At 42.9% G+C, this 27,115-nt stretch overlaps 1 protein-coding gene across 9 annotated transcripts in view; it reads right to left on the bottom strand.

Moving 5' to 3' along the window:
• The window catches only part of Phf20 (PHD finger protein 20), a 103,356-nt gene that overhangs the window by 25,766 nt on the left and 50,475 nt on the right, over positions 1-27,115 (bottom strand). For 4 of the 9 annotated variants that reach the window (XM_040732646.1, XM_040732645.1, XM_040732648.1 and 1 more), the window contains exons 4-9: positions 26,557-26,641; positions 15,401-15,480; positions 12,090-12,477; positions 6,943-7,056; positions 6,042-6,230; positions 4,586-4,765 (exon numbers count right to left, since the gene is read on the bottom strand). In XM_040732646.1, the coding sequence (XP_040588580.1) occupies positions 4,586-4,765; positions 6,042-6,230; positions 6,943-7,056; positions 12,090-12,477; positions 15,401-15,480; positions 26,557-26,641 (1,036 nt within the window). Of the gene's footprint in view, positions 1-4,585; positions 4,766-6,041; positions 6,231-6,942; positions 7,057-12,089; positions 12,478-15,400; positions 15,481-26,556; positions 26,642-27,115 lie in introns of those variants that run through there. The other 5 variants (XM_040732650.1, XM_040732649.1, XM_021235690.2 and 2 more) reach the window with 5 other exon arrangements.

The raw sequence follows: 27,115 nt of genomic DNA, 5'->3' as shown, positions 1-27,115 counted from the left end.
GTACTGAGGTTTGAACCCAGGCTTCCTCCAAGCTAAGCAAGCACTATACCAAATGAGCTACAGTCCAGGTCTGTATTGTATAATTCTAACCAATCATTAAATAGAATAAATAGAGTAGAGCACTTGCCTAGCAAAGTACTTGCCTAGCATGAGTGAGGCTGTAGTTCCAACCTTAGCAGTATAAAGCGTGTGCTTGTGTTGCCTAGGCACAGTGGTACAGGCCTGTAATCCTACGTCTTAGAGTTAGAGGCAGTAGGATTGGGAGTCCATACTCATGTACATACTAAGTCAGGTTGGCAGGCTGGGTCACACAAGACTCCATCCAAAAAAAAAGAAAGAAAAGGAAAAGAGAAAAGAATGAAGTAGGTCTGCATTTACTAACTCGTTTAACCTCAAGACACACTGTGAGATGAAATGGCAAGCTGCTACTCCATACACTCCATACATGTGAATGACCCCATTCAAGCTTACAATTGAAAACAACAACAAATAGTAAGAATACAGTGAAAGAGCAAGGTGTGATGGGTCAAGTCTATAATTCCAGCATTCAGAGGCTAACACAGGAGGATTACTGTGAGTTTAGGGGCCACCTGGACTGCAGAGTCAGACCCTGTCTACAATAAATTATTAAGGATGCCAGAAGATCTAGCCTAGCTGGCAGAAGGCCTGGCAGCTTTGTACAAAGCCTTAGCTCAAGCCCTTAACCCCAAATACACCAAGTTTGGTGGTCTACAATCCCAGCACACTGGAAGTGGAGACAGGAGGGTCAGGAGGTGAAGATGGCCTCGCCTATACAGCAAGTTCCAGGGCAATCTAGGATACAAGGAACTCTGTCTCAAAATTAATTAATTAGGGCTAGATGTGGTGGCAAACGCCTTTAATCCTAGCATTTTAATCCCAAGAGGCAGAGGAGGTGGATCTCAGAGTTGAAGGCCAGCCTGGTCTACCAACCAAGTTCCAAGAGAGCTGGGGCTGTCACACAGAGAAACCATGTCTCGAAAAACCAAAAACCAACAACAAAATTATAAAGGACACTGTCCTTTTTCCTATCAACTTTAAAACCATGTACACTAGGAAAAATTAAAAGCAGATTAGACAGTGACTTGAGTGTGGCAGCGGCTTCTTGTACCTGGCAGACAGAAGGCAGCAGGAGATGGGGAGTTTGTGGTTGGTTGGACCTAGTCAGGGAGCTTGAACACACATACTCTAACTCTATGAGAGCCTGGGGCAGGGAGGGGAGAAGGACCCGCCTGTTTGGAAGCTCTAAAGCAACACTCCTTTAATACCTGCTCCACCTCCTGTCCTATCAGATGCTGTTTTGTCACGTTCTCCCACATAAGAGACGGTTACGGAAATCCTTTCTACTAACTGTTGTTGTTGAGACAGAATTTCACCGTGTGCCCCATATCATCCTAAACAAACTTGGGGCCCAGGCTGACCTTGAACTCACTGGGTAGCCCAGGGTAGCCTCAAACTGACAATGACCCTCCAGCCTCAGCCTTGCAAATGCTGGAATTACATATGTGAGTCACCATGCTTCTCTTCTTTGTACTATATTTACAACATTTTCATGGGCTTGAGATAATTTAAAATTAGATTAACTTAAAAATACACTTAGGGCTGAGGGTATAACTCACTTGTATAACCCTTACTTGATTTGTACAAAGCCCTGGGTTCAATCTAGCACCGCAGGAGAAAAGAAGGCATGACCAGGCATGTAGTTCAGTAACAGAGTATGTGTTCAGTAGAGATGAATCTTTGGTTCAGTCCTTAGCGCTAAGAAAAAAGATAATACATATGAGTATGTTTACATATGTACACACATGTATGTGTATGCTCAGGAAAAATATCTAAGAAAAATATTTGAGAGCAAACGAGATGGCTCAGTGAGTAAAGGTGCTTGCTGTGTATGTCTGACAATGTGATTTGATTCCCAAAAACCCACATAAAAGGTAAAAGAGAGTGACTCATAAAGATGTCCCTTGACCTCCATGCGCCTAGTCCCAGTGAACATTTCCCAGCTCTCCCACAGAATATCAATTTCTACACATATACACACCAATACATATCTATTCCATAAGATGGCAGTGTTACCCCAGGTGCCTGTGCTGAGGCCCAGATGCCAACCTTCTCTGACATGTTGTTTATGCCAGCTCCAACTGCTGCCTAGAAGTCTCTCACACAGACATGACTCCATCTAGGTTTGGGAACACCAAAGCTGTGGTGGTAGCCTGGAGAACAGTCACAACCCAGTGACTGCACTGCCTCTAGCAGCCCCTGCTCCCTGTGGCTGTTTTGCTGACATCCCAGCCTGTTTCCTGTTTGTTTATATAACGCATTCCTGGAGCATGAGTCTTTAGTAGCCTTCTTCTCGGCAATCTTTCTGTATCATCTGTATTTCCCACAGAGCCCTTGTTCCAAAACAAACCCCAAGAACGCTACTCTGCTTGTAGGACAACACTTTTCTCCCGTTAGCTCCTGATCACCTACTGCACACTGCCTCTTATTCAGAGTGGACACTTGCCTGTGACAAACTAGCACCTGGGAAACAGATGGGCCTGCACCTCACGCTGTACAAAATCCCTCCAGGCAGCAACTGTGTTCGCCACTCCTTGTGTTCACAGCACCCAGCACCTCATCAGAAGGGCTGGAGACACAGCAGGAGGGCAGGATTTGGGACCAGCACACTAGCAATCCACAGAAGCAGAGTTTTGAATGAGTTGCTTCTTCTTGCAACTTATCGGCTCCTTTGTCTACTATAACGTTAGACTTAACTTCAAAGTCAAGAACTCCACAAATTCCAAAGTAAATGGCCTCAGACTGACAGCAGCTTTCTTGTTAAGCCTTTACCTACTTTAGGAAGCCTGCAATTAAGTTAAAAGGCACACACCCGATAGTCCCATGGGCCACACAGTGCTTTGCCCCCATCTTCAAATACCTGCCTGGCACCCATGGTCCAAGACCCTTCCTCCAAGCCTGCCGAAATCACAACTCTCTCCCAGAGGCAGTTAAGAACACTAAGCCCAAGAATGCCCATTCATCTTTGTAAAATGAACAGCCAGCCAGAACTTTTTGGCACACAGGAGGACTCAGAGAGAGAGTTCCAAGTTCAGTTCCTCCGCAGCAGGCACACAGGGGTGCAGACATTCTATTCCAAGTACTTTAAAGGTTTTTGGAGTTCACATTTTGATTATCCATTCTGTTAAACAGAAAAACACAGGAGGGCTTAAAATAGATAAGCCCACTTGGTGATACAGTGGGCTATAGACACAACTTCCCAAAGTAGAATGATTACACATCTAAGACCCTCAACTCAAGAAAACAGAACCAAGAGACTTATGCCTGTAATTCTAGCGCTCAGAGGCTGAGACAGAAGAATGGCCATGAGTTTGGGGGATAGCCTGGGCTACACAGGGAGTGCTAAGCCAACTTGAGCTATAAAGTGAGGCCCTGTCTCAAACAAACAGCCTAAAGAACCTAAGTTTGAGAAAGTTACAATTCTTTTAGGCATCATGGTAAACAAACCTACTTAAAACTGCAACACTTGTTGGCTTCTAATGCTCTGGTGGCAAATGCCTTTCTGTTCACTTTATAATAGACAAGCAACCACCAAGACTACTTGGGTTAGAGCTACTGATCTAGAAACCGCGTGAATCGGTGTTACATATAGAACATTCACAAATAAGACAGTTTAGAATAAGGTTGGAACCTACATGCATTTAACATCTTCTGATTAAATGGATAGATGTGCAATCGTACATATACAAACACAAACATACACATACTCGGGGAAAAGAAGATGACAGGGCTAAAGCAACTATAAGATCCTAGAAAGCTAGGACAAATCTTTTAGAGACAAAACAATAGAGAAACTAATCAGGTTACTTCTTCGAAGTGATCAATAAAATTGATAAGTCCCTAGCCAAATTTACCAAAAGGGAATATAGTAACAAAATCAGAAATGAACGGAACATAGCATTAAATAAAAGAATTTGGCCAGGAGGGCACACATCTTTAATCTCAGCACTGGGAAGAGAGAGCTAGGCAGATCTCTGAGTTATAGGCCAGTCTACACAGGGGACAGCCAGAGCTACATAGTGAGGTTGTCCGATTCTCTCTCTCTCTCTCTCTCTCTCTCTCTCTCTCTCTCTCTCTCTCTCTCTCTCTCTCTCTCTCTCTCTCTCTCTCTCTCTCTCTCTCTCTCTCCCTCCCTCCCTCCCTCCCTTCCTGTCTCTCTCCTGGGCTTGTATTTCAGTTTGTTTTTATTTATTTATTATCGTGGAACCCTCTATTTAAATGATGCTGGCCTTGAATTTGTGATGATGCTTCTACTTCTGCCTCTGTAATGTGGAGATTATAGGTATGAAGGCCTTAAAATATTACTAATGAGCTGGGTGGTGGCTGCGGTGCTTGACTGTAGTCCCAGCACTCAGGAGGCACAGGCAGGCCTGGTCTACAGAGCAAGTTCCAGGATTGCCAGGGCTACACAGAGAAACCCTGTCTCAAGAAACAAACACACCTTACAGTTGAAATAAAAGTGCAAGTATACACATAAAGCATGATTAAATTCATTCTAAACACACACCTTCAACAGTCGAAACCTCTTGTGCCTCAGCAAGAGGAGATACCGGTTCTGTTTTCATAGTGTTTTCTCCCATTGACTTGCAGTTCAACTCCAAGTCTGCAGCTCCCAGTCCATCCCCAAAGGAATGGCAAGTTAATGCAGATGAGACCTGGCCAGCTTCCAATGGAGTTTTCAACTGACCTAGAGGAAGAAATAAATAAAGAATACTTGGGAAATACATATGTAAACAATCAAGAAATAAACAATCCCAAAACAGACTAGAAAGTCAGAGATGACTTAGAGAACAACATGTGAGAACACTTTTCAGGGGCTAGAGGGATGGTAAAAATGCACACGGAGCGAGGCAGCATCAAAAAGGCAGAAAAGCAGGGCTGCCCAATCCACATGCTCCAGCCTAACACACAGCATGGAAAGTAAGTAAAAATGACCACAAAAGCATCCAGACCATCTGGGAAGAACAATATACTATCAAGTGCTGCAGCACCTTCAACAGTTGATTTCAATACAATCTAACCAGGGACTGGAGAGGTGGCTCTGTAGTAGGCAGCACACATACACACTATATATAAATATATATGTATGTATATATGTATATATTTCTTTAGAGATTTATTTATTTATTATGAATACAGTGTTCTGCCTGCATGTGTCCCTGCAGGCCAGATCTCATTACAGATGGTTGTGAGCCACCATGTGGTTGCTGGGAATTGAACTCGGGTCCTCTGGAAGAGCAGGCAGTGCTCTTAACCTCTGAGCCATCTCTCCAGCCCCCCTACATATATATTTTTAAGAGTTACTATTATTAGATTCTGTTTTATTTCCTATTTATGGGTTGGGGGGTGTTGTTTGTTGTAGCCTTGGCTGGCCTGGAACTCAAAGATATGCTTGCCTCTCTCTGCCTCTCCAATGTTGAGATTAAAAGTGTGTACAACCATACCCAGTTGTGTATGTGTGTTTTGTCTGCAAGTCTATCTGTGTACCACATGCAAGCAGTGTCTGCAAAGATCATGTCAGATCTCTTTAAAACAGATGTTACAGGTATTTGTGGGCCACGTAACTTGGGCACTAGGATCTGAACCTGGTTCTTCTGCAAGAGCAGCGAGTGCCACTGGGCCATCTCTCCAGCTCTATACACACAATTAAAAAATTTCAATAGAGGGGGCTGGAGAGATGGCTCAGTGGTTAAGAGCACTAGCTGCTCTTCCAGAGGACCCAAGTTCAATTCCCAGCACCCACATGGCAGCTCACAGCTGTCTGTAACTCCAGTTCCAGCAGATCTGGCATCCTCATACAGACATATATGCAGGCAAAACATCAACGCACATAAAATAAAAATAAATAAATTATTTTAAAAATCTTCGGTAGAGTCTAACACAGAAGCCTATACAAAAGAATCCAGACTAGTTCTGAGTAGGCAGGCACCAGGCTGGCCAAATTCAACCAGGCACTGACTCACCTTCGGCAGATTCCTTGGCACTGGGTGACCTGTCTTGTAGAGGATTCGTATCAACCGTATGAACCAGATCTGGTACAACCGAGTCGGGATCTAGGGTCTCATGGGTCCCATTAGTGGACAGCCTGGAGGACCGTCTCCTGGACAAGTCTTTGTCACTGTTTTCAGAACGATTTTTGGGCTGTTCCTGGGCTGTAAACCATTCAGAGAGTTGTACTTAAAGACCAACAGGAAGGAAGATTTCCACGAAGGCAGACTTCTGAGCTGCTCAATTCTACAAGGGCTTTCTACAGAGGCTTCTGGAATGTTAGACTGATAGCCTTCCCTAGTTCACAGTAAAAGCAAAACTTCTGCTAGGAAGGAATTTTACTTTGCTAAGACGTCATAGTATGGGCTGGAGAAAGCCTACAGGTACACCCCAATCTTGACCAAAGCTCTATTTTGGAGCTTCCAATGTAAAAGACTATATGCTAACCCCAAATCAAGGCTTGTGAGAACCTATTTAAAGCTATCACAAGTCCTTTTTGAAGGCAGCATGTTTGCTTTCATATGTATGTATGTATGTATGTGTGTGTGTGTGTGTGTATACATATATACATACATACATATATATATATATAATTTCTGATATTCTCACCACATGAAATCTATCCTCACTAGGTCATATAATTCTAAAGGAATCCAAATCAAATATACTTTATGGAAACAGGTACACTGAGCCCCATGCAAATACAGACCACTTGGCTTCTAGCAAAAACTACTGACTCGGCCACATTCCATTCACATTAGCTCATCTACTCAAGGACAGTCATTAGCATTCATAAGAAACAGGACAGACATACAGACACAGGCTGACCCAAATAATTTATGAAAGTCTGGTCACAAATATAAATTGGAAACTCACATGAATTTTTGTCAAGTCGGGAACGTTTTAATGGGATGTCACTTCCTTTTGATATTTTCCGTCTTCTCAACTCCAATGTTATTGGTTGCAAAGTTTGAGAGTTTGAGTCTACAGCTGTAATATATACAAAGCACACAAAAATATATAACTTCTTAGTGCCTAATTGTGCATCTTTACACAAATAAAACAATATATATGTATATAGACTTTAAATATATAGAGAAAGACAGAGAGATGACAGACATCCTTATATGCAGATACTACAGTAAGACCCCTCTCTCAAAACATTAAAAAGGCATATTATTAAATAAACTCTGAAAAAAACATCTGTACTTTAGGTAAAAGACAAGACAAGGAAATGGGTGAGAAACTGCTTTCTTGGGAAGATGGTGACACACTCTGTAGACTCACTTCCTAGATTCCTTTTTGTGGTCTTGCCTAGAACCTAGTACTTAAAAAATCTTCTCTGTAAAATACCACATTCCAACATGACCTCTTAAAAATACAAAGGTTTGTGGGCAATATAAAAATCCCTTGGCAGAAGACAGAGGAGGGACAGTGCCTTGCTAAGTTGCCTTGCTCTGTGGAGCAGATGGGATTGTAGGCAGACACTACTGCACAAGCTCCTGCTGTCTTGTTTTATTTGGAGGAGAGGGGGGAAAAATCAGACATTATAGTAAGCCTAGGCTGGTCTGACTTAACTCCTGATCCTCTTGCCTCTACCTCCTGGGTTACAGTCAGTCACTACCAAATAAGATTCCTGCAGTCTTGGGGAAGGGTACTGGGGGTGGGGGGGTCTCACAGAGTCTAGATCAGTGGTTCTCAACCTGTGGGTTGAAAACCCTTTAACAAACCTTTATCTCTAAAAATATTTACATTACAATTCATAACAGTAACAAAATTATAGTTATAAAGTAGTAATGAAAATAATTTTATGGTTGGGGTCACCATAACATGAGGAACTGTATTAAAGGGTCACAGCATTAGGAAGATATAGATGGCCTTGAATTCTCTATGTAGCTAAAAATGACTCCCACTTCTCAAGTGCTGGGGTTATAGGCTTGCACCACTAGTGCCTAACACTTTCAGGCATTTTGAATATCAAATCTTTTCAAAACCTGCTGACCAGTCCAGAAAAAGAAAGAACTAAAACTAAACAAACCCTGATCTACTTAGAAAACCCACCAGGCAGGCTCACTCTTAAAATGTGTGCTGGGTTAGGGCTTGATAATTGGTTTCACTGTCTACCTGCTAAATCAGCTGTCTCTGGTTCTAAGTGTTTTTGTTCTGTTTTGTATTGTTTGGAAGATCTAAATGAAAGTCAACCCAAATCTCAGTGTCCCAGGCATGACTGTAGATCACTAACCCAGTAGTGCAGACACTAAGCCCCTGGAGAGGCTTCATTCTCTATTTTTAAGACTAAAGCATAAGATACTCTCCTCATATATGAAAGATGAAAATCAAAAATGAAACCGAAGAACAATTAGGGTGACCGGCAGGAGACAGGACTGAAGGATCTGAGGAGGGGCAAAAGAAGATAAAAGAGGACTATGTCAGGAAACAAATGAGAGGAAAAAGAGAAAAGACTCAGGTAAGATCAGCAGCTTCAGTGTGGCTGAAGGAGAGAAGCGAGGCCAGCTGTGAGGAGGCAATCCGCATTCTTGCCTCTTGCTATATTCAATCTTCCCAACATACCAACATTATTGTATTCCAAGTGGCAGAAACTTGGATCCAAGCTTGATTCCAAGCTAAACATCAACACAAGCCCTTCCATTCTACACAACTCAGATTCATATTCTACTCCCAATCAGATCTGTGCAATCTAGGAAACTCAGGACTCACCAGGTCAATGAAACCGGGCTACCTGATTTTTTAAGGGTGCCTGAACTAAGTATGCAGCATCAGACAAGTCTTCTTCCATCTGAAAGGACATACAAACAAGGACCTACACAGAACCGAGTGTTTCCCTAACTCTCGCCCAGAACACCTCATCTGGGAAGCTTGTTAACAGTCATGAGCCTAAGGTATCCACAGATGCTAACCAAGGAGTACTTGGGCACAAGTGCAGCCTGTTCTTACAAGTGTCTCAGTCCAGTTAACAGGAAACCTGGAAAATACCCTCTCTCTAAAATGTGTCCTCTCTGGCATGCAATCACATACTTACAAAGCAATAAATGAATGAGGGACAGACTGAAGCCATGGACGGCTCCATGGGAAGGATCTGTGACCTGGGACACAGATACCCAGTACATACTCCAAAGGCTCCAAGCTGCAGCAGGAAGAGCTAAACTGAGCTGCAGACAAGTCCGATTTCTACCAGCTCAAACTTTCCATCTCTTCTCTCTCTCTCTCTCTCTCTCTCTACACAACTGCCCTTCTCCAACTTTCAAAAGAATGCCTGCTTTGGGGTCTGGAGGTGTAGCATGATTGTGAAGCATCCGTGTGAACAAAGCTGGGCTCGATCCCTGAATGGGAAGCCTGCCTCCCACTCATTTCCCATCTGAACATGTGCACTTACTATCTGGGATGGGTAAACCTCTAGACTGTACCAGCACATTCTTCATTCTTTACTTGAACACAGGACACACAGGGTATTTTCTCAGTTCCCTAAGAACAGTACACAGCCAGCTAGTACCACTCTTAATGCAGAGAGGTCAGTTCACCAGGAGTCATGCAGACCTTGGCATTGGTGCTTAATTCTTTCTCCAAAGGCAGTCAAGACAGCAAATAAACTTAAACATGTAATCAAAATTTTAAGCAATCATATTAAGAAATTAAAAAATAAAATTAACTTTAAGAATATATTTTATTTAAACCAATCCATCTAAAACATTTCAACATATAGTCGATATAAAAAAATATATATATATATATATATATATATATACTGAGAGAGGGCTATGGGTGTAGCTTAATAACAGGAACAGCACTTGCTCATCGTGCAGAAGGCCCTGGGTTTGATCTCCAGCACTGCCAATTAAAACAAATAAAAGGAGAATTGGTGGTGGTGAAGACCTTTAATTTTAACAGGTAGAGACAGGGGGATTTCTGAATCCAAGGACAGTCTAGTCTACAGAGCAAGTCAAGTTCAGCCAGGGCTATGCAAAAAAAAAAACAAAAAACCCTGTCTCAAAAAACAAAGAAAAACAGGACTTTTTTCTTTGGTGTGTGGGGGGGGGGGGATAGGCATTTTCCTCTGCATGTATGTGAGTAAATACAAGCCCCTGCATATCACAGCAAGTATGGAGGTCAGATGACAATCCAGGGAATCGGTCCTTGTCTTAAACCTTGAGACAGGTTCTCTCTAACCATCTCTTGCTGTATGTAACAAGGTGGCTGGCCCACAAGCTTCCAATGACTCTCCTGGGATGGGTAATCTAGGATTACAGACATGCCCTACAGTGTCTAGCCTTCATGTGGGTTTGGTAGAGCCAAATTCAGATTAGCAGGCATATGCAACAAGGGCTTTATCCAGCCTTTTTTTCTTGTTGTTTTGGTTTTTTCAAAGAGGGGAGCCACATATTTCATCTGAAGACAAATCAGGCTATTATCTAGTTTCCTATAAAATTATAACCCAGATTTGAGAAGGATGTGCTACTACATGTATCCATCTGAATGAAGTAACCTGAGGTAGACTTTTTCCGATAGGTATCACTGAGTAGGCTATTATTCTAGTTTTGACAAAATATATTTTATGTCAAATTGTACATTTTAAATTATCAACTGCTTAAACTTGTATTAAAAAATTTTTTGTGGCCTAGGGATGTAGCTCAGTGGTAAAGCACATGTTTATCATGTGCAAGGCTATGGGCTCCCAGCCCAATTAAAAACAAAAACCATAATTTATAGATGTTATCTGAAAATGTGATGGGGCTCAGTTTTTCTTTCTTTTTAGATTTATTTATTATGTACACAGTATTCTGTCTATATGTATCCCTGCAGGCCAGAAGAGGGCACCAGATCTCATTACAGATGGTTGTGAGCCATCATGTGGTTACTGGGAATTGAACTCAGGACCTCTGGAAGAGCAGCCAGTGTTCTTAACCACTGAGTCATCTCTCCAGCCCCCAGGTTAACAGCTTTTCACTGTTCATGCAGAGAATATAGAAAGAAGAAAGTCAAAAGACCACAAATGCACTCAGTCATGGGTGAGTTCCATCTAGACATCTAAGGGAGTACTCTTCATGCTGCCAAATCCCCTGAAGAAAGAATGAGTGTCTGGCTTGATAAGAGCTCAAAACTTGCTTCATTCTTGGTTATTCTACAATTCCAAACTTACCCTTCCTTTTTCTTTCTTTTTAAATCCTGGCTTTTTGAAGCAATGTTTCATTCTAGCATGGGCTGACCTGGAACTTACTATGGAGGCCAGGCTAGCCTTGCATTCATGGAAATCCCCTACCTCAGAGTTTATACTTCTTTTTAATAATTGGGTATTATTCTCTAAATCTATACTGGATCCTTAACTCTTATCAATTTAATTAACCAAATTATCTTTTTATTTAGATTGAATTTTCTCTATCTATGAACATCTTTTAAAAACTCAATGTCTTTTTGAGACAGGGTCTCATCATCACCTAGGTTCAAGAAGCCCAGGCTAATCCTCCTGCTTCTACTTCCCAAGCGTTACTGTCATAGGTGCAAGCGACAATGTCCGCTAAAGGCTCAATTTCAAAATGTAGCCTTGCCTCCAGCTCTAATGTTTTTGGGCCCTGCCTCCCTCAGAGGCTCATGTTTGTATGTGTTTGTTTTGGGTAGTAAGGCCTGAACCCAGGTCTCATGCAGGCTCAAAGTGTCCCCTACTACTACCTGCGGCTCCAGCCCGTCGTCTCCCTTCTTTGGTGTCTGCTCACTAGGATGTTATTTCCTCAGACAGAGGTCACATAAGCAGGCACAAGGAGAGGCCTCAGTTCCCTTGGCTCTTTCAGGGAAGGATGGGGTAAACACCCCAGAAGCTCAGCCATGGCCACACTCCTAACATGTTCACCTGGACACACACCTCACTGAAATTCAGCTCCACCGGCATGATCTGTTTTCAGGTCACAAGCACGTCACAAACACGAAGGACTGAAGTATAGAAGGCATAAAGAACCAGAAGCCACAGAAGGACACTGGCATCGCCCATTGCAGAGCCCGCTTGGGAAACTCACCAGTAGGAGCTATGGAAGGGGGTCTGCCTCGTTTTCTTTTTGGCTCCTTCAGGTTCTCTTGTGGACTCTTCACAAGGTCATTTTCAGGCTTCTTTTCCACCTGGACATCCCCAGAGTACTCCCTGTCATTCCCCGAAATGTTCTCCTTATCTTCTTTCTCGTTCTTGGGAAGGCTTTTCTCAGACACTTTGCCCTTCTCTGTGCAGGTCAGCTTTCCTTCTCTGTCAGGCTGTTTGGGCCGCTTCTCTGTCTTTAAAGGTTTTTCTGCTTTGTCTTTCTTCACGTTGACAGTGGCTTTTCTCTGCTCTTTAAACTTCTCTCGTTTCTCAGAAGACGATGAAAGACTTTTGTGATCTGTTTCTTTAGGCCTAGCATTACCCACAATATTCTAAAATGAGCAAAATAGCGATGAAACACTTTGTGATTACTTGCAAATACATAATCAGGAGGTTGCTTGCACACTTATGCAGACAATGAAGACACTAAGAGAACACAGGCCGGGTCACACGATGCAAAGCACCAGGAGAGTATCCGAGCTTTGAGAGAGTATCTGAGAACCAACCCTGCATTTAAACACAACTGCCAGTCTCAATCATTCTGAGCCTCTGCAATCTCCCTTATTATGACGAGGAGCCACATGAGACTAGTTAAAGGGATGTCAACTAGCAACAGCAGGACCCTTGACTGGAAGCAGTGTTTCTATACAAGTGTTCCCTTCTTATCCAGGGCTTTTCAGAGACCCAGTGTACATTGCTGCCAAGTTTTATGTAGAAGAAAACCAACTAGTAACTGGAGGCTTAAACAGAACACTGTTCAGAATGTCCAAGTCAGACCAAGGTCTCAGATCTCAGCTTCCTTTCTGGGTAACAGCTGTGCTCACTCCAGCAAGCCACTTATTGGGTTCCTGAGCTGGTGGGTGTTTTCTCCACTGAAATGTAGTATTGCTTCTAATTTGTTACTAAATTACTTTAAAATTCATTCTAAAATCTTGTGTCCTAGTGGACTGTCTCCTAATAAAGTTGATTTGAAAGTTAGAATTTCTAAGACTATAATTTAGTTTACTTCTACAATCTTTAGCAGAGCAGGGATCTAACTCCAGAGTATGTCCACAGGGGATTCCTAGCACACACACAAATTCTAGACACACTGATTTCTCCAGGAGGAGGGAAGGAACCCTTAAGTGCTTGGCAGTCAAAGATAAATTTGTCCCACAGGGAAAGACATAAACAGTGAGCCTTTTTTTTTTTTTTTAAGTCCCATTACTACTCTGAAAAGAGCCAGACACTGAGAGGAACAATTAACAAAAGTACCCAGTTGCATCCCCTTCTAGAAGGTGGTGATTATCAGTTCAGGTCAAGACTTGAAAGTTCCTACTTCTGAACTGAAGTGAATTTCCAGAAACAGAGTTCACTAACAGAATAAGCAGATATCACAGTTGGGTACAAACACCCTGATATGCACTCATAAAGGAGACACTTAAGGGATGCATACTACATGCATACTACAGAACACTGTGGAGCTAACACACAGCTGTAACTTCAGAAGACAAGGAACTTTGGGCAATGTTATATTGTTAAAAGAACAAGCTACAGACAGTAGCATGCACTTGACTCTAATTTTGGAAACAACACACACATGTATAACAACGCCAAACCAGCAGGACAGACACAAAGTGTCAAACACAAAACACAGAGAAGAAGCCCTGAATGGGGAAGTTTTGCTTTCCAGGTTTTCTACAAGTGAATATTCTTTTTATAAACTCAGAAAATTAAATGTAAATCAAGTATAAATTACCAAAACATTTATAGAGTGATGGGGTTCTACAGTAAAAATTTCACCTATTCCAATATTGTATAAAAAACTTTTAGTTTATACAGCCTCTTGGCAGGTAGGTGTAGGGATGTCTGTCTGTCCATCCATCCATCCATCCATCCATCCGTCTGCCTCAGTGTGTGTGGATGTCCATGTCTAAACACACATGTCTTGGAGCTACCAGTCTATCTTAGTGGCCTGCTGGGAGTGAGGTAAGGTGACAATCAGAGGCAGCTGGGAACTGAGAAGGAAATTGCTTATAAATCTTCTCTCACTAAGGCCCCAGCTCAGGCCATATTCAATTTACTGAATAAACAGTTAAACTCTATGGGGTTCATGACTCAGACCTACATTCCCAGTACCTGGGAGGTGAGGCAGAAGATAGCCATGAGTTAGAGGATAGCCTGGGTCAGAGTTAAGACGTTGAGCATTTGTTATCAGGAGCTGTGGGGTCTCAGGACCTATCTATCTACCAACATCCAAGTTCATATCTCAGTTCTTCCACAAAACTTCACCACACACCAATTTAAGGCCAAATTAGCACAGTCAAGTGCACATGAAGCTTCTTAGATATCCGAGGGGCAGACAAGGAGAAAGAAAGTATCAAACATCTGGGCAAAGCGGCAGCAGTTTCTCAACATCCTCTACAGGAAAACCAGCAAAGGCAAAAATGTTCCTGAGTCCCTTGGTGCTCATAGCAAATCTGTGCCAAATGGAAGAACTTGGTCATCACAAGAAAAGACCCAGCAGGTTACAGCATCTGCAGTCCCACTTCCATCCCGGGGAGGCACCAGTGAGGATGTGACGGAACTCAAACCTTTGGCTAACTTGCTTCAGCTATCTCATCAGAAACCATCAGAATTTAAAACAGCCCCCCAAAACACCAATGCACAAACATTGGTTTGGTTAAAACACGAGGAGGAAAGAGACTAAAGGGAGAGAAACCATAAAGAAAGTATTTCAAGAGGTCTCAGAGATCTGGGGCTGTATTTCCAGCAGCAGAACTCGGGGTCTATGCTCAGGCAAGGCGAATGGGTCATCACAACACTCAATTTCAAACTAGGCTGAAATGACTGTCACGTACACAGCAAGGGAAGGCATAAGCTACCAAGTCATGGTCCTCAGTCATGTCAGGAACACAGCTAGACAAGGAGAAGGTGTATTCTAGGACTGAAGTGTTCAACTGAGCTGGGTGAGGGGGCAGGGAGAGGGGAAAGGTGACAGAATCCAAACACTTAAAAAGAGATGAGGAAAACAGAAATCAAACAATGGGGACTGAACTCAGCATTTTCAAAGAAGAAAATCTGTGTTAAAAGGAAAGGACAAAGAAACACAAATATTACAACTTCTGAGAATCTGTGCTATTACTTTCTGGTGAAGCTGTCAGATGGAGGAAATAAAGACTTGTCATCATAAACACATGTAATGTCTTTATTTGAGAAACAAAAGTACAATGTTAGCATAGTTCAGAACACAAAGCACAAAACCACATTTCTCACCTGATCTTTGGAAAAAGCTTTGACATGAATATGTTTGACAGTTTGAACTACTCCATCATAAAATTTCACAGTGTAAGTACCTAAAATTCAAGAAGATATGTTTTAACTTGCTGTTTCACAAAAGCAGCAACTTTTAAATACACACAAAGGAGTGACAATACAATAAATGTATGTGTGTTTTAAAAAAACAGTTTAAGAATCACACTGAGGGCACATTCACAGTGGCAAAATAGCTACTTAGCATGTGCAAGACCCTAAGTTCAATTCCTAGCACACACACAGAGGCAAATTAGCTTCCTATTTATTGGTCAGATTGGTTTGCTTTTTACCTGTGCAATTCAAAATCCACTTTAAAAATTGTTATATTGTTTCATTAAAGTAAGAATTATGTACACTGAATTTGGGACAAGAAAAAAGAATTGTAAAACTATGAAAAATAAAGAAAAATACAGACTTACTAATTCCTTAATGAGTGGTGTTTGCAATTTAATCTTTACTTGATTTTTCTGTCTTGAAGGGCAGTAATCAAGTTTTGTGGAGGTTGTGTGAACCTTAAAATCTGTGAACCTATCTTGGTCAAAATGCTAAATGCTGCACGGCAGTAGAAAGCCTGTGAAATAATTAAAGCTAGATACCCATACAATCTTGTGTGTTTGTTTGGCAATGTCTTGGTGCTGTTGATTGAACCCAGGGCCTTGTACATGCTAATCTCTCAATCAATCAAATCCCCACCAGCGCAGTGACTCACTACTTGCCCACTAAAATACCTATAACATTTCCATCTCCTCTTATTTTTTAATTAAAAAATGGTGTCTTTTTTTTTGAGATTATGTAGCTGAAAATAGCAGTGTATGCTGATGCTGGTTCTTACCAACTCTAAAGTTTTGTTTTTTGAGGCAGGGTCTCCTAATGTAACTCAAACTAACCTGGCCCAGGGGTAGGCTTGATCTCACCGCTATTATTCTCCCACAGCCTCCTGTGTGCTGGGATTACAAGCACAGGTCACCATGTCCAGCTCCATCTCCACACTGTAACAGAAGTGTTTCCTTCCTAGAATGTACCACTCAGTGAGTCTTACAGTCAGTTCAAATGACCGACCAAGTAACAGTTCTACAAAAACTTCCTGGCTTCCTGGCTACTAGCCAGTTCCCTCTGCTCTGAAACCCTCATTTGCCGCTTGCAGAAACTCATACTCTCAGAGCTACTGGGAGAAAGACTCCTGAATCAAGGAGAGGTCTGCAAGATCAGAACATGTCTCAACTTCTTCCTCACACGGCCACAGAGCACACAAGACCCAGAGCTCAAAGCTACCACACCAGCAACTCCTGAGACGTGCAGTTCACCAGCTCTACCTCAGAGATACACAGAATAAGAAGTGCCAGGAGCTGGGCACATGTGAGTTTTTAGCAAGTCCTCCAGGTGGTTCTGATGCCATAAACCTAAGGACCACCCTGAAGGCAACTGGCAGCTACCTATGGACCTTTACTCCAGACCATTATCAAGCAGTGTCATCACCACAGAAGGAAACTGGCTAGGAACCTATCAGAACACACAGGCAGGCTCAGCCACGTAAAACAGCAGCAGTTAGATTCAGGCTACGACAAAGAATTCTGGGAAAGAAGACATAGCTATTCTCTACACAGGTGGCTCAGCAAATGACTGACTTTCTTAGGGGTAACGACAGCAAATGTTTAAGCTCCAGTCTTTCCCTGCCTACTCCATGAGGGTAATGTCTAGCAAAAGAGCAACTGCTACGGAGTGCTAAACAGACCTTCTGTGTCTTTGGGGTTTTAAGATTTTTTTAAATTATTTCCCTTTATATCTCTGTATACACATATGGGTGTTTCGCCTGCATATATATCTGTGTCCCCCATGTTTGCAGTGCCTGAGAGGCCAGAAGAGGGTGTCAGATCCCCTGGAACTGGAGTTGTAAGGCACCATGTGTTGCTGTAAATCAAACCTGGGTCCTCAGAAAGAGTGGCAATTAACCACTGAGCCATCTCTCCATCCCTCCTTCTGTGTGTGTGTGTGTGTGTGTGTGTGTGTGTGTGTGTGTGTGTGTGTGTTTTATTTTTGTGGGTGGGGTTTTCTTGTTTGTTTATTGTTGTTTGAGATAGGGTCTTAATCTGTAGCCCAAGCTGACCACAGATTTACCATGTAGCTGAGGATTGTGATTCTCCTGCCTCAGTCTCATCTATGCTGGGGATATGGACAAGCAGTGATGCTATATCCAACTTTTGAAGGCTTCTTGAGGGCTAGGGAGATGGTTTAGTCAAGGGCCCCAGTACTGATGTGAAAAAGACCAACCCAGCAGCCTATAACCGCAGCACTTAGGAGGCAGAGACAGGGAGATCCTTGGCACTTGCTGGCCAGTTGCTGTAGCCAAATCATCAAGTGCTAGGTTCGTTAGAAGCTCAAGATAAGGTAGTAAGCGCAGGAGTGTGGGGAGGAGTATGTACAGACAAACATATATACTAAACAAACAAGTAAATAAAGACTTGTCAAGCAACATGGTACAATGTGTCTCTGGCTACCTAAAGACAAAGCTGAGGGATGGCAGCATCAAGATCAAGCTCTCCTTCAGTATTTTAAAATGCAATTTAATTTTATGTGTTAATGTATTTATTACTTTGTCCACGGAGGCCAAAAGGGAGCACTGGATATCCTGATGCTACAAACAGTTGTGAACCACCATGTGGATACTGGGAATCAAACCCAAGTCTCCTAGAAAAGCAGCCAGTGCTCTTAACTGCTGAGCTGTCTCTCCAGTCAACTCCTTCGAACTTAAATACTCAGTGTGCTGGCAAGCCACCCAGGACTATACTGTTCACAAAGAAACTTAAGTTACCTTACAAAGAAATAGTCAACCAATGGTGGTGGCTTACACCTTTAATCCTAACACTCAAGAGGCAGATGGGATCTCTAAATTCAAGGCCAGCCTGATCTACAGAGGAATTCCAGGACAGGCAGGGCTACACAGAGAAACCAGGACACGGACACACACACACACACACACACACACACACACACACACACACACACACACACACACACATGCATGCACATGCACACACACCAGTCATCAGACATGACAACATGTACCTACACTTGGGAGCCTCAAACAGTAGGACTGCCTTGAGTTCTATACCAGTCTGCCTCAAAAAAGAAAGGGGGTGGGGATCCTGTCATTTTTAGAGATATTTTCAGGCTCTAAAAGCAGTAGAATGAGCCATCATTTTCAGCTGTTTGTGGTTCATTCTGAAGTTAGCTCTCCCAGATGGCAGAAGCCTTACATGAGAGAGATCCCAGTTGTGCATCAGACCTAAGACAGAACTTAAAACTAGGAATAACACCTGATCCCTGCAATTATAGCATTCAGTAGGCTGTCATACCCAGCCTGGGATAACAAGCAACAATGTGTCTCAAAAATAAATAACAACAACAAAAAAGAGCTAGAATTAGAACCCAAACCTGCCTGCTGATCTCTGACCAGTTCTTTTCCTATTGCCCATTGCCCAAGCCCTGATGCCTAAGTCCAAATCACAGATCCAGAACACCAGCTGGCCACTATGAAATAATCCAAACTCTGGCCAAAGGTTTGGAGGCCCCATTGCTACATAGCAACATCCCACTCCTGACCCTTTTGACATCCAAAGGACTATGAGCCATCATCTTGAAACCTCCTCCGTTGCTAAACACAGCCTAACAAATGCATCAGATGGAAGAAGGAATGACAATGACTTAGCCCCACTTCTGAAGCAAGGCCCCAAGTCTACTTTCAAGATGTTTATGCAGAACTTAAAAGAACATTTTTCCCAGGGGCTGGAGAGTGGTTAAAAACAGACACTACTCTTCTGGAAGGTTAGATAGGTTCCCAGCATCCCCATCAGAGGGCTCTCAACTGCTTGTAACTCTAGTTCCAATGGATCTGATATCCTTTTCTGAACTCTGCAGGCATGCACACACAATTAAAAAAAATTTTAAAGAACTTTCCCGCATGGAATTCCTCCATGGATGGCTGATAATAGAGTGTTCTGCTGGCCACAAATCACATCTAGCAGGTAACATGTAAATATGTGACAGAAGTACACACACATACATACATACATACATACATACATACATACATACATACATCCTGGATGAGGATGAAGCTCATTGGTACAGCACATGTGCAGTATTCAGAAAGCTGAGTTCCACACTAACAACAACAACAACATCAAATGTAGCCTGCCCTATCTCCTCTAACCTGACAGAAGGGCTAACTAAGTACCTTGGCTAGCTTAAGCAGCCCTTATCAGTGCCTGGTTAAACAAAGGAAGGTCTTGCAGTATTCTGGGGCTAAGAACTCAGCATGCTATCAGATGACCTTGGAAGCCTTCAGAATGCAGAAAGGGGTGAGTACCAGGTATAGCTGCTCTGCAAGCTTTTCTTCTCTGAGCCTGGACAGCCAGTTCCAGGTCAGTCAAAAAAATAAAAACAAAACGACATGTTTTCCCAACAGGTATGATGGCCCAAGAACTCAGTAAGAGCGGAGCAAGGCCAGCCTGCCTGGAAGCATCCACAGAAGTGCATGGGCATCTGAATACAAGGCATGCATACACACAAGGGCTTTCCTTCCGCAAGCCTTCTCTTCTGAGCTGTTTTACATACTGGCCTTGCTTTCTGTCACAGAAGATCTCCCAAACCACTCAACCCGAGCTATATTATATGCCCAGTCTTTTTACTATTTAAGGCAGGATCTCACTAAGTTCCCCAGTGTAAAAAACAAATTGTTTTGGTCCACTTCTGTATGCGGTGTGCTTAGAGTTCATTGGTTCGGGATAAGGCAGGAGGTAACAGGCCCTCTCTGTCTCAAAGTTTAGAGGTGGAAAGCTATAGGTTTAGTGCTGTATGACTGAGCCCATGATCAGAAAATGGGCACTCTTAAGCCCTAAATCATTCAATAAACAAGGCTTTGTGATCTTAGCCAGTAAGATAGGTAACTGGGGAAGACGACCTGGCCTAGGAGAAAAGACCAGAATTTCTAGTGTTCAGGGACTTTGGAAACCACTCTCCTGTGTGAAATCAGCATGCCAGTCATTTCTGCCTTTTCTCTATGCTGATGCCCCTTCCTGTGGAACTGTACATTAGAAACTGTTTTGTTTTCACTAGTCTTATAAATTTATTATTATTATCTTATTTCTAACACCAGGCTGGCCTTGAGCTATGATCCTCCTGCCCCAGTTTCTTGAGTAGCTGAGACCTGCACCAAGCCTAGCTTTCCACTCTGATTTCTAATTGCTCAGATGAGTCCTGATCAAGGGAAGCAAATGGACATAACTTCTTCACAGGACCAGCAACCAGGGCCTGTCTCCCAGTCAGGGCTCCCAAGACACTACTAAGTACTAAAAGGCCAAACCACCTACCTACCAGGCATATCCAACCCACAGCGCACAAATAGCATTTAGTCAAGGAGAGCAACAATAAAATATAAACTTACTTAATAATTGCACACTCTCATGAGTTTAAAAAAGAACCTCCTGTTTGGGGCTGAGACATCATGAAACTATTATTTTTTAGACTCTAGGGTGAGCTGTGAAGATGACTAAGTGACCCAGTCAAGTCAAAAGACTGGACAAAGTCAGGCATGGTGACACACACATTTAATCCCAGCATTTAAGAGGCAGCAGCAGGTTCTCTGTGAGTTCCAGGTCATTCTGACCTACATAGGAAGTTCCAGGTCTATCTAAGACAGACAGAAAGACTGACTGACTGACTGGGCACACTTGACACCCTCCCTGGCATGAGATCAGTGAACACTAGGCATACTAGAAGTGGTAGTTTGAATGTAAATGGTCCCCACAATCTCATAAAGAGACACACTACTAGGAGGTGTGGCTCTGTTGGAGAGGGCAAGGCCTTGTTGGAAGAAGTGTGTCACTGTGTGGGTGGGCTTTGAGGTTTCTTACACTCACGATACCACCCAGTGTATCAGTCAACTTTCTGTTGCCTGCAAGATGTAGGACTGTCAGCTACCCTAGCACATCTGCCTCATACCATACTCCCCACTATGATGCCAATGGACTGAACCTCTGAAACTGTAAGTAAGCCCTCTCAATTGTTGCTTTCTTTGTAAGAACTGTGTGGTCATAGTGTCTCTTCACAGTAATAGAAACTTAACTAAGACACTGGACAACTTGTGGCCTTTCAGGAAAATCCAGCTGGCATGCTCTGAAAAGGCAGGCTTGAACTACAGAGATACAGTTCAGAAACTCGACAGCCTCACAGACCTCAAACCTCAGCTCTATTTATGTGCTTTGTGTTCATTTATGCTCATTTTCTCCAGTGAACTTAATTTCTCACCTATAAAACGAGGACAACTTTGATGGTAATAACGTTTCTACATCTCATGAAGACTAGATGGGATAAATGTGCAAATTCCACTAGATATAATGGCATAGCACAAGGTGAAGCAAGAAAATCATGAGTTCTAGGCCAACCAAGGCTACATAGTGAGACCCAGTCTTAAAAACAACAAAGTGGGAAAATAACTTAGCACAGAGATTGACACAGAGAAAAAGATCAATAATTATGACCACCACCAAGTCACTTTGAAAGAAGAGTACCATTAACTCCTGCCATGAACAACATAATGAGAATGAAATCAGATCCTGTATATGTGGGCCTAAGTCTTCCTTTTATTTTCCTCTCTGCAAAACTATTTACAAGGTACCAACCTCCCCATACTCCAAATGTCGGTTCAATGACAGCATAAATACAGAAAAGAACTGCTCTGCAGAGACTTGAGACCATTTCCATAGCATTTCCTGTTAAAAACACAAGCTCCAGGCACTGACCCAAAATAGACTGAACTGGAGGAAAGGGGAGCACGTGATCTACAAATATGCATTTAATTAGGAAGAGGGCTTGCTGAGTGCACTCACCCTTAACCCCAGAACTTAGGAAGCAGCAACACACGGACTGCTACAAGTTGAGGCCAGCCCGGTCTACATAGCAATTCCCAGGCCATCCTGGGCAGCTAAGATCAATAGGAAGTAACAATTACCGGTCTTGTTGCAAATGTTAACCACCTGCAGTTTCCTCAGTGAGAAAGCCTTGGATGTTCCACTGAGGCACAAACCCTGGCAGTCACATGGCTCTGATTTCCCTGAATAAAAACGGAGACGGTGGGCATGGCAGTACACACTGGTAACACAACTCCTAGGGAGACTGAGGCAGAGGAGCACTTAAGTCCAAAATTCCAAGGCTAGCCTCAGCAACCAAATGTTTCAAAGAGGAGCTGAGAGGCCTGGACAAGAGCCAAGGTCAGCTCACCAAAATACATAAACTGAGGATTGGGGATCTAGCATGGCTACCACACTAAATGAGATGCTTTTTCCACTGCCAAAGAACCAAAAAAGGCTGGGCATGTTGCCCCCCCTTGGAAAACTGATGCAGGAGAATTGCTATGAGCTCCAGGCCAGCAATAGCTACACAGTTATAAACAGGCCAGCCAGGACTATGGAGTAAGGTCCTAATTAAAAAACAAAATAACAACGAGGAGTGGTGAAAGGATTTTATAGTCTCAGCACTCTGGAGGTGGAAGCAGTAGGATCACGAGTCAAGGGCATCCTCTGCTAAGTAAGTTCAAAGCCAGCCTGGGATACAGACATCTCCCTCAAAGAAACAAAACACCCCAAAGACCCATTATCCCTCTCTTCCAAGTGTTAAGCAATTTCCCTAAGAAGCTCTTGAGTTGTTCAGGACTGATTAATCACACCAGACAACCCTTGACAGTAGCTGCTGCTCCCTACTCTGTCCACAGTCCCCACAATCTGCTCAGCCAGTGCTCAGCTTCAGGAAAACCTCCAAGGAAGGTAAACCAGCTGGGTGGTGATGGTGCACACCTTTAATCCCAACACTTGGGAGGCAGAGGCAGGCTGATGTCTTTGAGCTAGTTCTGGACAGTCAGAGCTCCACAGAAAACTCTGTCTCAAAAAAACAAACAACAACAAAAAGAGTTACACCAAAGATGAACACACAAGCTGTCGTTCACTATGCTCCCTTCCTCCTAGCAGCTTGGGCTAGACAGAGTAGCTTGGAGGAAATCAAAGGGCACCTGGCAGCTGAGCCTCCTCCTCACAGGGCCCATTTGACTACTGAGAAAACCAACTTGGGCAGGTAGAGAATCCAAGGTAGGAAGAAAAAGAAAGTCAGGGGCTCAGTGGTAGAGCACTATCCTGGCATGCATGATGCCTTAGGTTTATTTAAGGCCCAGCCCCAAAACCAAAGAGAAAGACAGACAAAGGGAGAGGAGGAGAGAGTGTGTGGGGGCAGGATGGTGCATGCCCAAAATCACAGCATTTGGGAGGCTAATAGAGAAGTAAACAGGTTCCAGAACCAGGTCTGCTCTCAAAACACAAAAAGACAAACAAGCCCAGAAGTCCTAGACTGAAGTAGCATGAAGGGAAGCTCACCTTAACTTAGTCTGTCAGACCCAAGAACAAACAAAAACTAACCCCTGGAGACAGCACCTAAGAATCAGTGGACTGGGGGATATAGGTCACAGGAAAAGAAATCACTGTCTTCACTTCCAGACTAGGCACAGATCTGAATTCCCACAAAGGCCAGCTTTCCCAGCACACCTTGCTAACCTCCCACTTCAGGATTTAGCCTACTCCACATCCTTTCACCCTCTTCCAATGAGTCTCAAGAACCAGGAAGGCTGGCAGCACAATATAAATGGGCCTGGACAGAAACCCCCACTCAGTCTCCATGTCCTGCAATTACGTAAATGAAGCAGGTAGAATTAATTCAGAGCTACAGAACCAATCCACCAGATGGCCAATGATCACTTCAGGCAGAAGCCCATGGCCTCAAGACTCTCCTTCTTATAATAGTAGTTCATAAGGAAACAATGGAAAGGATTTTTGACATTTGCAATTCTCTAGTTACCCCAGTTATTTTGTTATTACTGTTTGATTTGATTAGTTGTGCTGTGTTGTTCTGAGACTGAGTCTCACTATGTAGCCCAGGCTGGCCTCTCAGTAAGTAGCCCAAAGCTGATTGCAACCTTGGGATCCTCTAGTCCAACCTCCTAAATATTGAATTATAGGCATGTGTCATCATGCCCAACTGTAGTTGCCCCAGCTTAAAAGACATTTAAAACTGCTAATTAGCGATAGCCAATAATGTAGCCAATGATGTTCATTCCTTAATTACTTCATCCTACACTCACACACCCTTCTCATCCTTGTTGAGACTGTGCATCCAACCTGCTCCTGCACTATATCCTCCAGCCCCATTGTACACTGGCTTTGCTGTGCCTTACTAGGGCTTCTGGTTGTTGTCGTATGCCAAGCTCAAAACTCTGCAAATACTAGACGTAAACCGTCAATTCCTAAGACTTCTGTGACCTCTATGAAGCCACCCCCTGCTCTAAGAGATCACTCCCCACCACTACCACAAAGCTCCTAAAACCCTCTTCCTCCATCTGCCCTTCCTGTCCCCTTGTGATCCCAATCACTCTGCTCCAATTCTATCCCCCATGGACTCAGTCATCTCAGGAATGAAAGATGCTCCCTGGAAACTTCAGCCATTATCTAAGAAGTGACTCAAAAAAAAAAAAAAGTGACTCATGGAGCAACCCAAATTTTTACCCCAGCTGCAGCACCTCCAGTGCATCCACCTGGAGGCTGGCGGGGAGAACATGACTTGACCAGCACTCACCACCCTAGAGCTTTTCAGGCCATTTATGAACCTAAAGAGCACATGACTACAAAAACCAGTAAACAAAAAAAAGGCAATCTTGAAAACAAGACTCTGGAGAGGCAGAATGCATCTTGACCTAATCATGTCTGTTTCCAGGAGGACTTGCAGTGGTTTAATATGTGAGCTTTCCCCCCGAACATGTCAAAACCACTAATCAGAGATGTTATTTTGAACGTGAGCTTATATATATATCATAGTTTAGGGAAAGATGGAATTATCCACCACATAGACTTTTTTTAAATTATTTTTTACATTTCACCAAATAGACTTCATGTGAACTGGAAAATCAGTAATTCGTAGCTAGCTAAAAAAAAAAAAAAAAAAAAGGAACCTCACTTTAGGTTTCTTTACACAATGTCAACCACTCTCAGACAAAATTTAATCACCCCAATGCTTGACAGAGTACTAACAAACAGTTAAGTAACTTTATGGAATGAAAAACCAACATAGTTCAGGCATGGTGTGCATGACTTTAATCTCAGCAAAGGAGGCAGAAGCAAACAGGGTCTCTATGGATTCTAGGCCAGGCCTGTCTACAGAGTGAGTTCCATAGTAAGACTCTGTCTCAAAAACAGCAACAAAAGACCAATGTGGATTGTTGTTGGTTTTCTGTTCTGTTTTGATTGTATTATTCCTTTCTCTTGCAGTGCTTTGGATTGGTCCAGGGCCCCATGCATGCATGCTAGGCTAGTGCTCTGTCAGTTAGCTATGTCCTCAACCTCTTGGCCTGACACAGCAGAGCTCTGATTGCCCAAAATATTCACTCCAGAGACCAGGGCCACAGCAGACACCCTGCTGGAACATGCTAAGGAAAAGAAACCGCATGGACCCAAAAACCTAACCCTAACCCTGATCGTGCCAACTACTCCCCATAACACTTCCTTGCACTCAAAAAATGCATCTTTTTCGATCAAAGTCCCTGCCCTGTCTTCACATGTTGAAAACTCTAGCAAGGCAACCACAGTTAGGGTTCTGCAACCCAGCACCTCAATTTACATCCCTTCATCCACAAAGCACAGTTTAAAGTGTTTATTGATGTCCATTTAATTTCTAAGCTGTTCACTAATGAATACAATAAACAAATATCAAGAACTTCTAAGACAGAAAGGACCCACAGACTTCTTGCCAGAGTCCACTGTGATTGGTTGAGAAAATGACTGAAATTTAGTAGCAAAGAATTAATTCCCTCCCTCTCTTTTATTTCTGATGCTGGGGATTGAACCTGGAGCAAATCCATCTTTTGTATCCAGCTTTCTTTCCATTTATAGTCTCTTCCTACTGCCAGGAATATTAACTTGAAAAAAAAGTATTTCTAGGCAATAAATACTGATATATTATCAAATACTCATACTATAAAATTCCCCTATAGGAGAAGTGAAAAAACTGCAACTGCAACACCTTACCATCCTTGTTCACAGCAGTGACTTTAGCTGGATAAAATCGACAGTCAGACCAGCAAGCAAGCACTTGCTCGTTTATTTGAAATTCCTATAAAAAAAAAAAAGGCAAATGTCCAGTTACCAAGTGAATTCCATAGGGTGCACATTACAGCACATTGTATAAAGCTTCTGGGATGAGTGTGAGTGGTAGGGGAAGGCTGGTATGGTGCTGAGAACCAGTAATCCTAGTACCAGAAGTATCAGGAGTGTGAGGCCAAACATGGCCACACAGAAACATTCTTTCTCAAAATTGAACATAGGGCTGGCAAGATGGCTCAGTGGATGAGGACAAGTGCTGGCAGGCCTGACAACCTGAGTTCTATCCTTGGGACACACATTCTAGAACAAGGGACAACTCCTGTAAGTTGTCCTCTGACATCCAAAACCTATGCTGTGGCATAAGTACACACATACTAAATAAATAAATGAGTAAATTTAATAAAATAATAACAAATTAAGAAAAATGGCAAGTCAAGGCACTTACTCCCAAGCCCAACAACCTAAATTCAGCCCTGAGGATCCA

This window comes from Mesocricetus auratus, unplaced genomic scaffold (assembly GCF_017639785.1).
Source record: "Mesocricetus auratus isolate SY011 unplaced genomic scaffold, BCM_Maur_2.0 Super-Scaffold_100028, whole genome shotgun sequence".
Classification (NCBI taxonomy): Eukaryota; Metazoa; Chordata; class Mammalia; order Rodentia; family Cricetidae; genus Mesocricetus; species Mesocricetus auratus.
The sequence above is the reverse complement of the archived record's forward strand: the minus strand, read 5'-3'. Positions and strand labels throughout refer to the sequence as shown.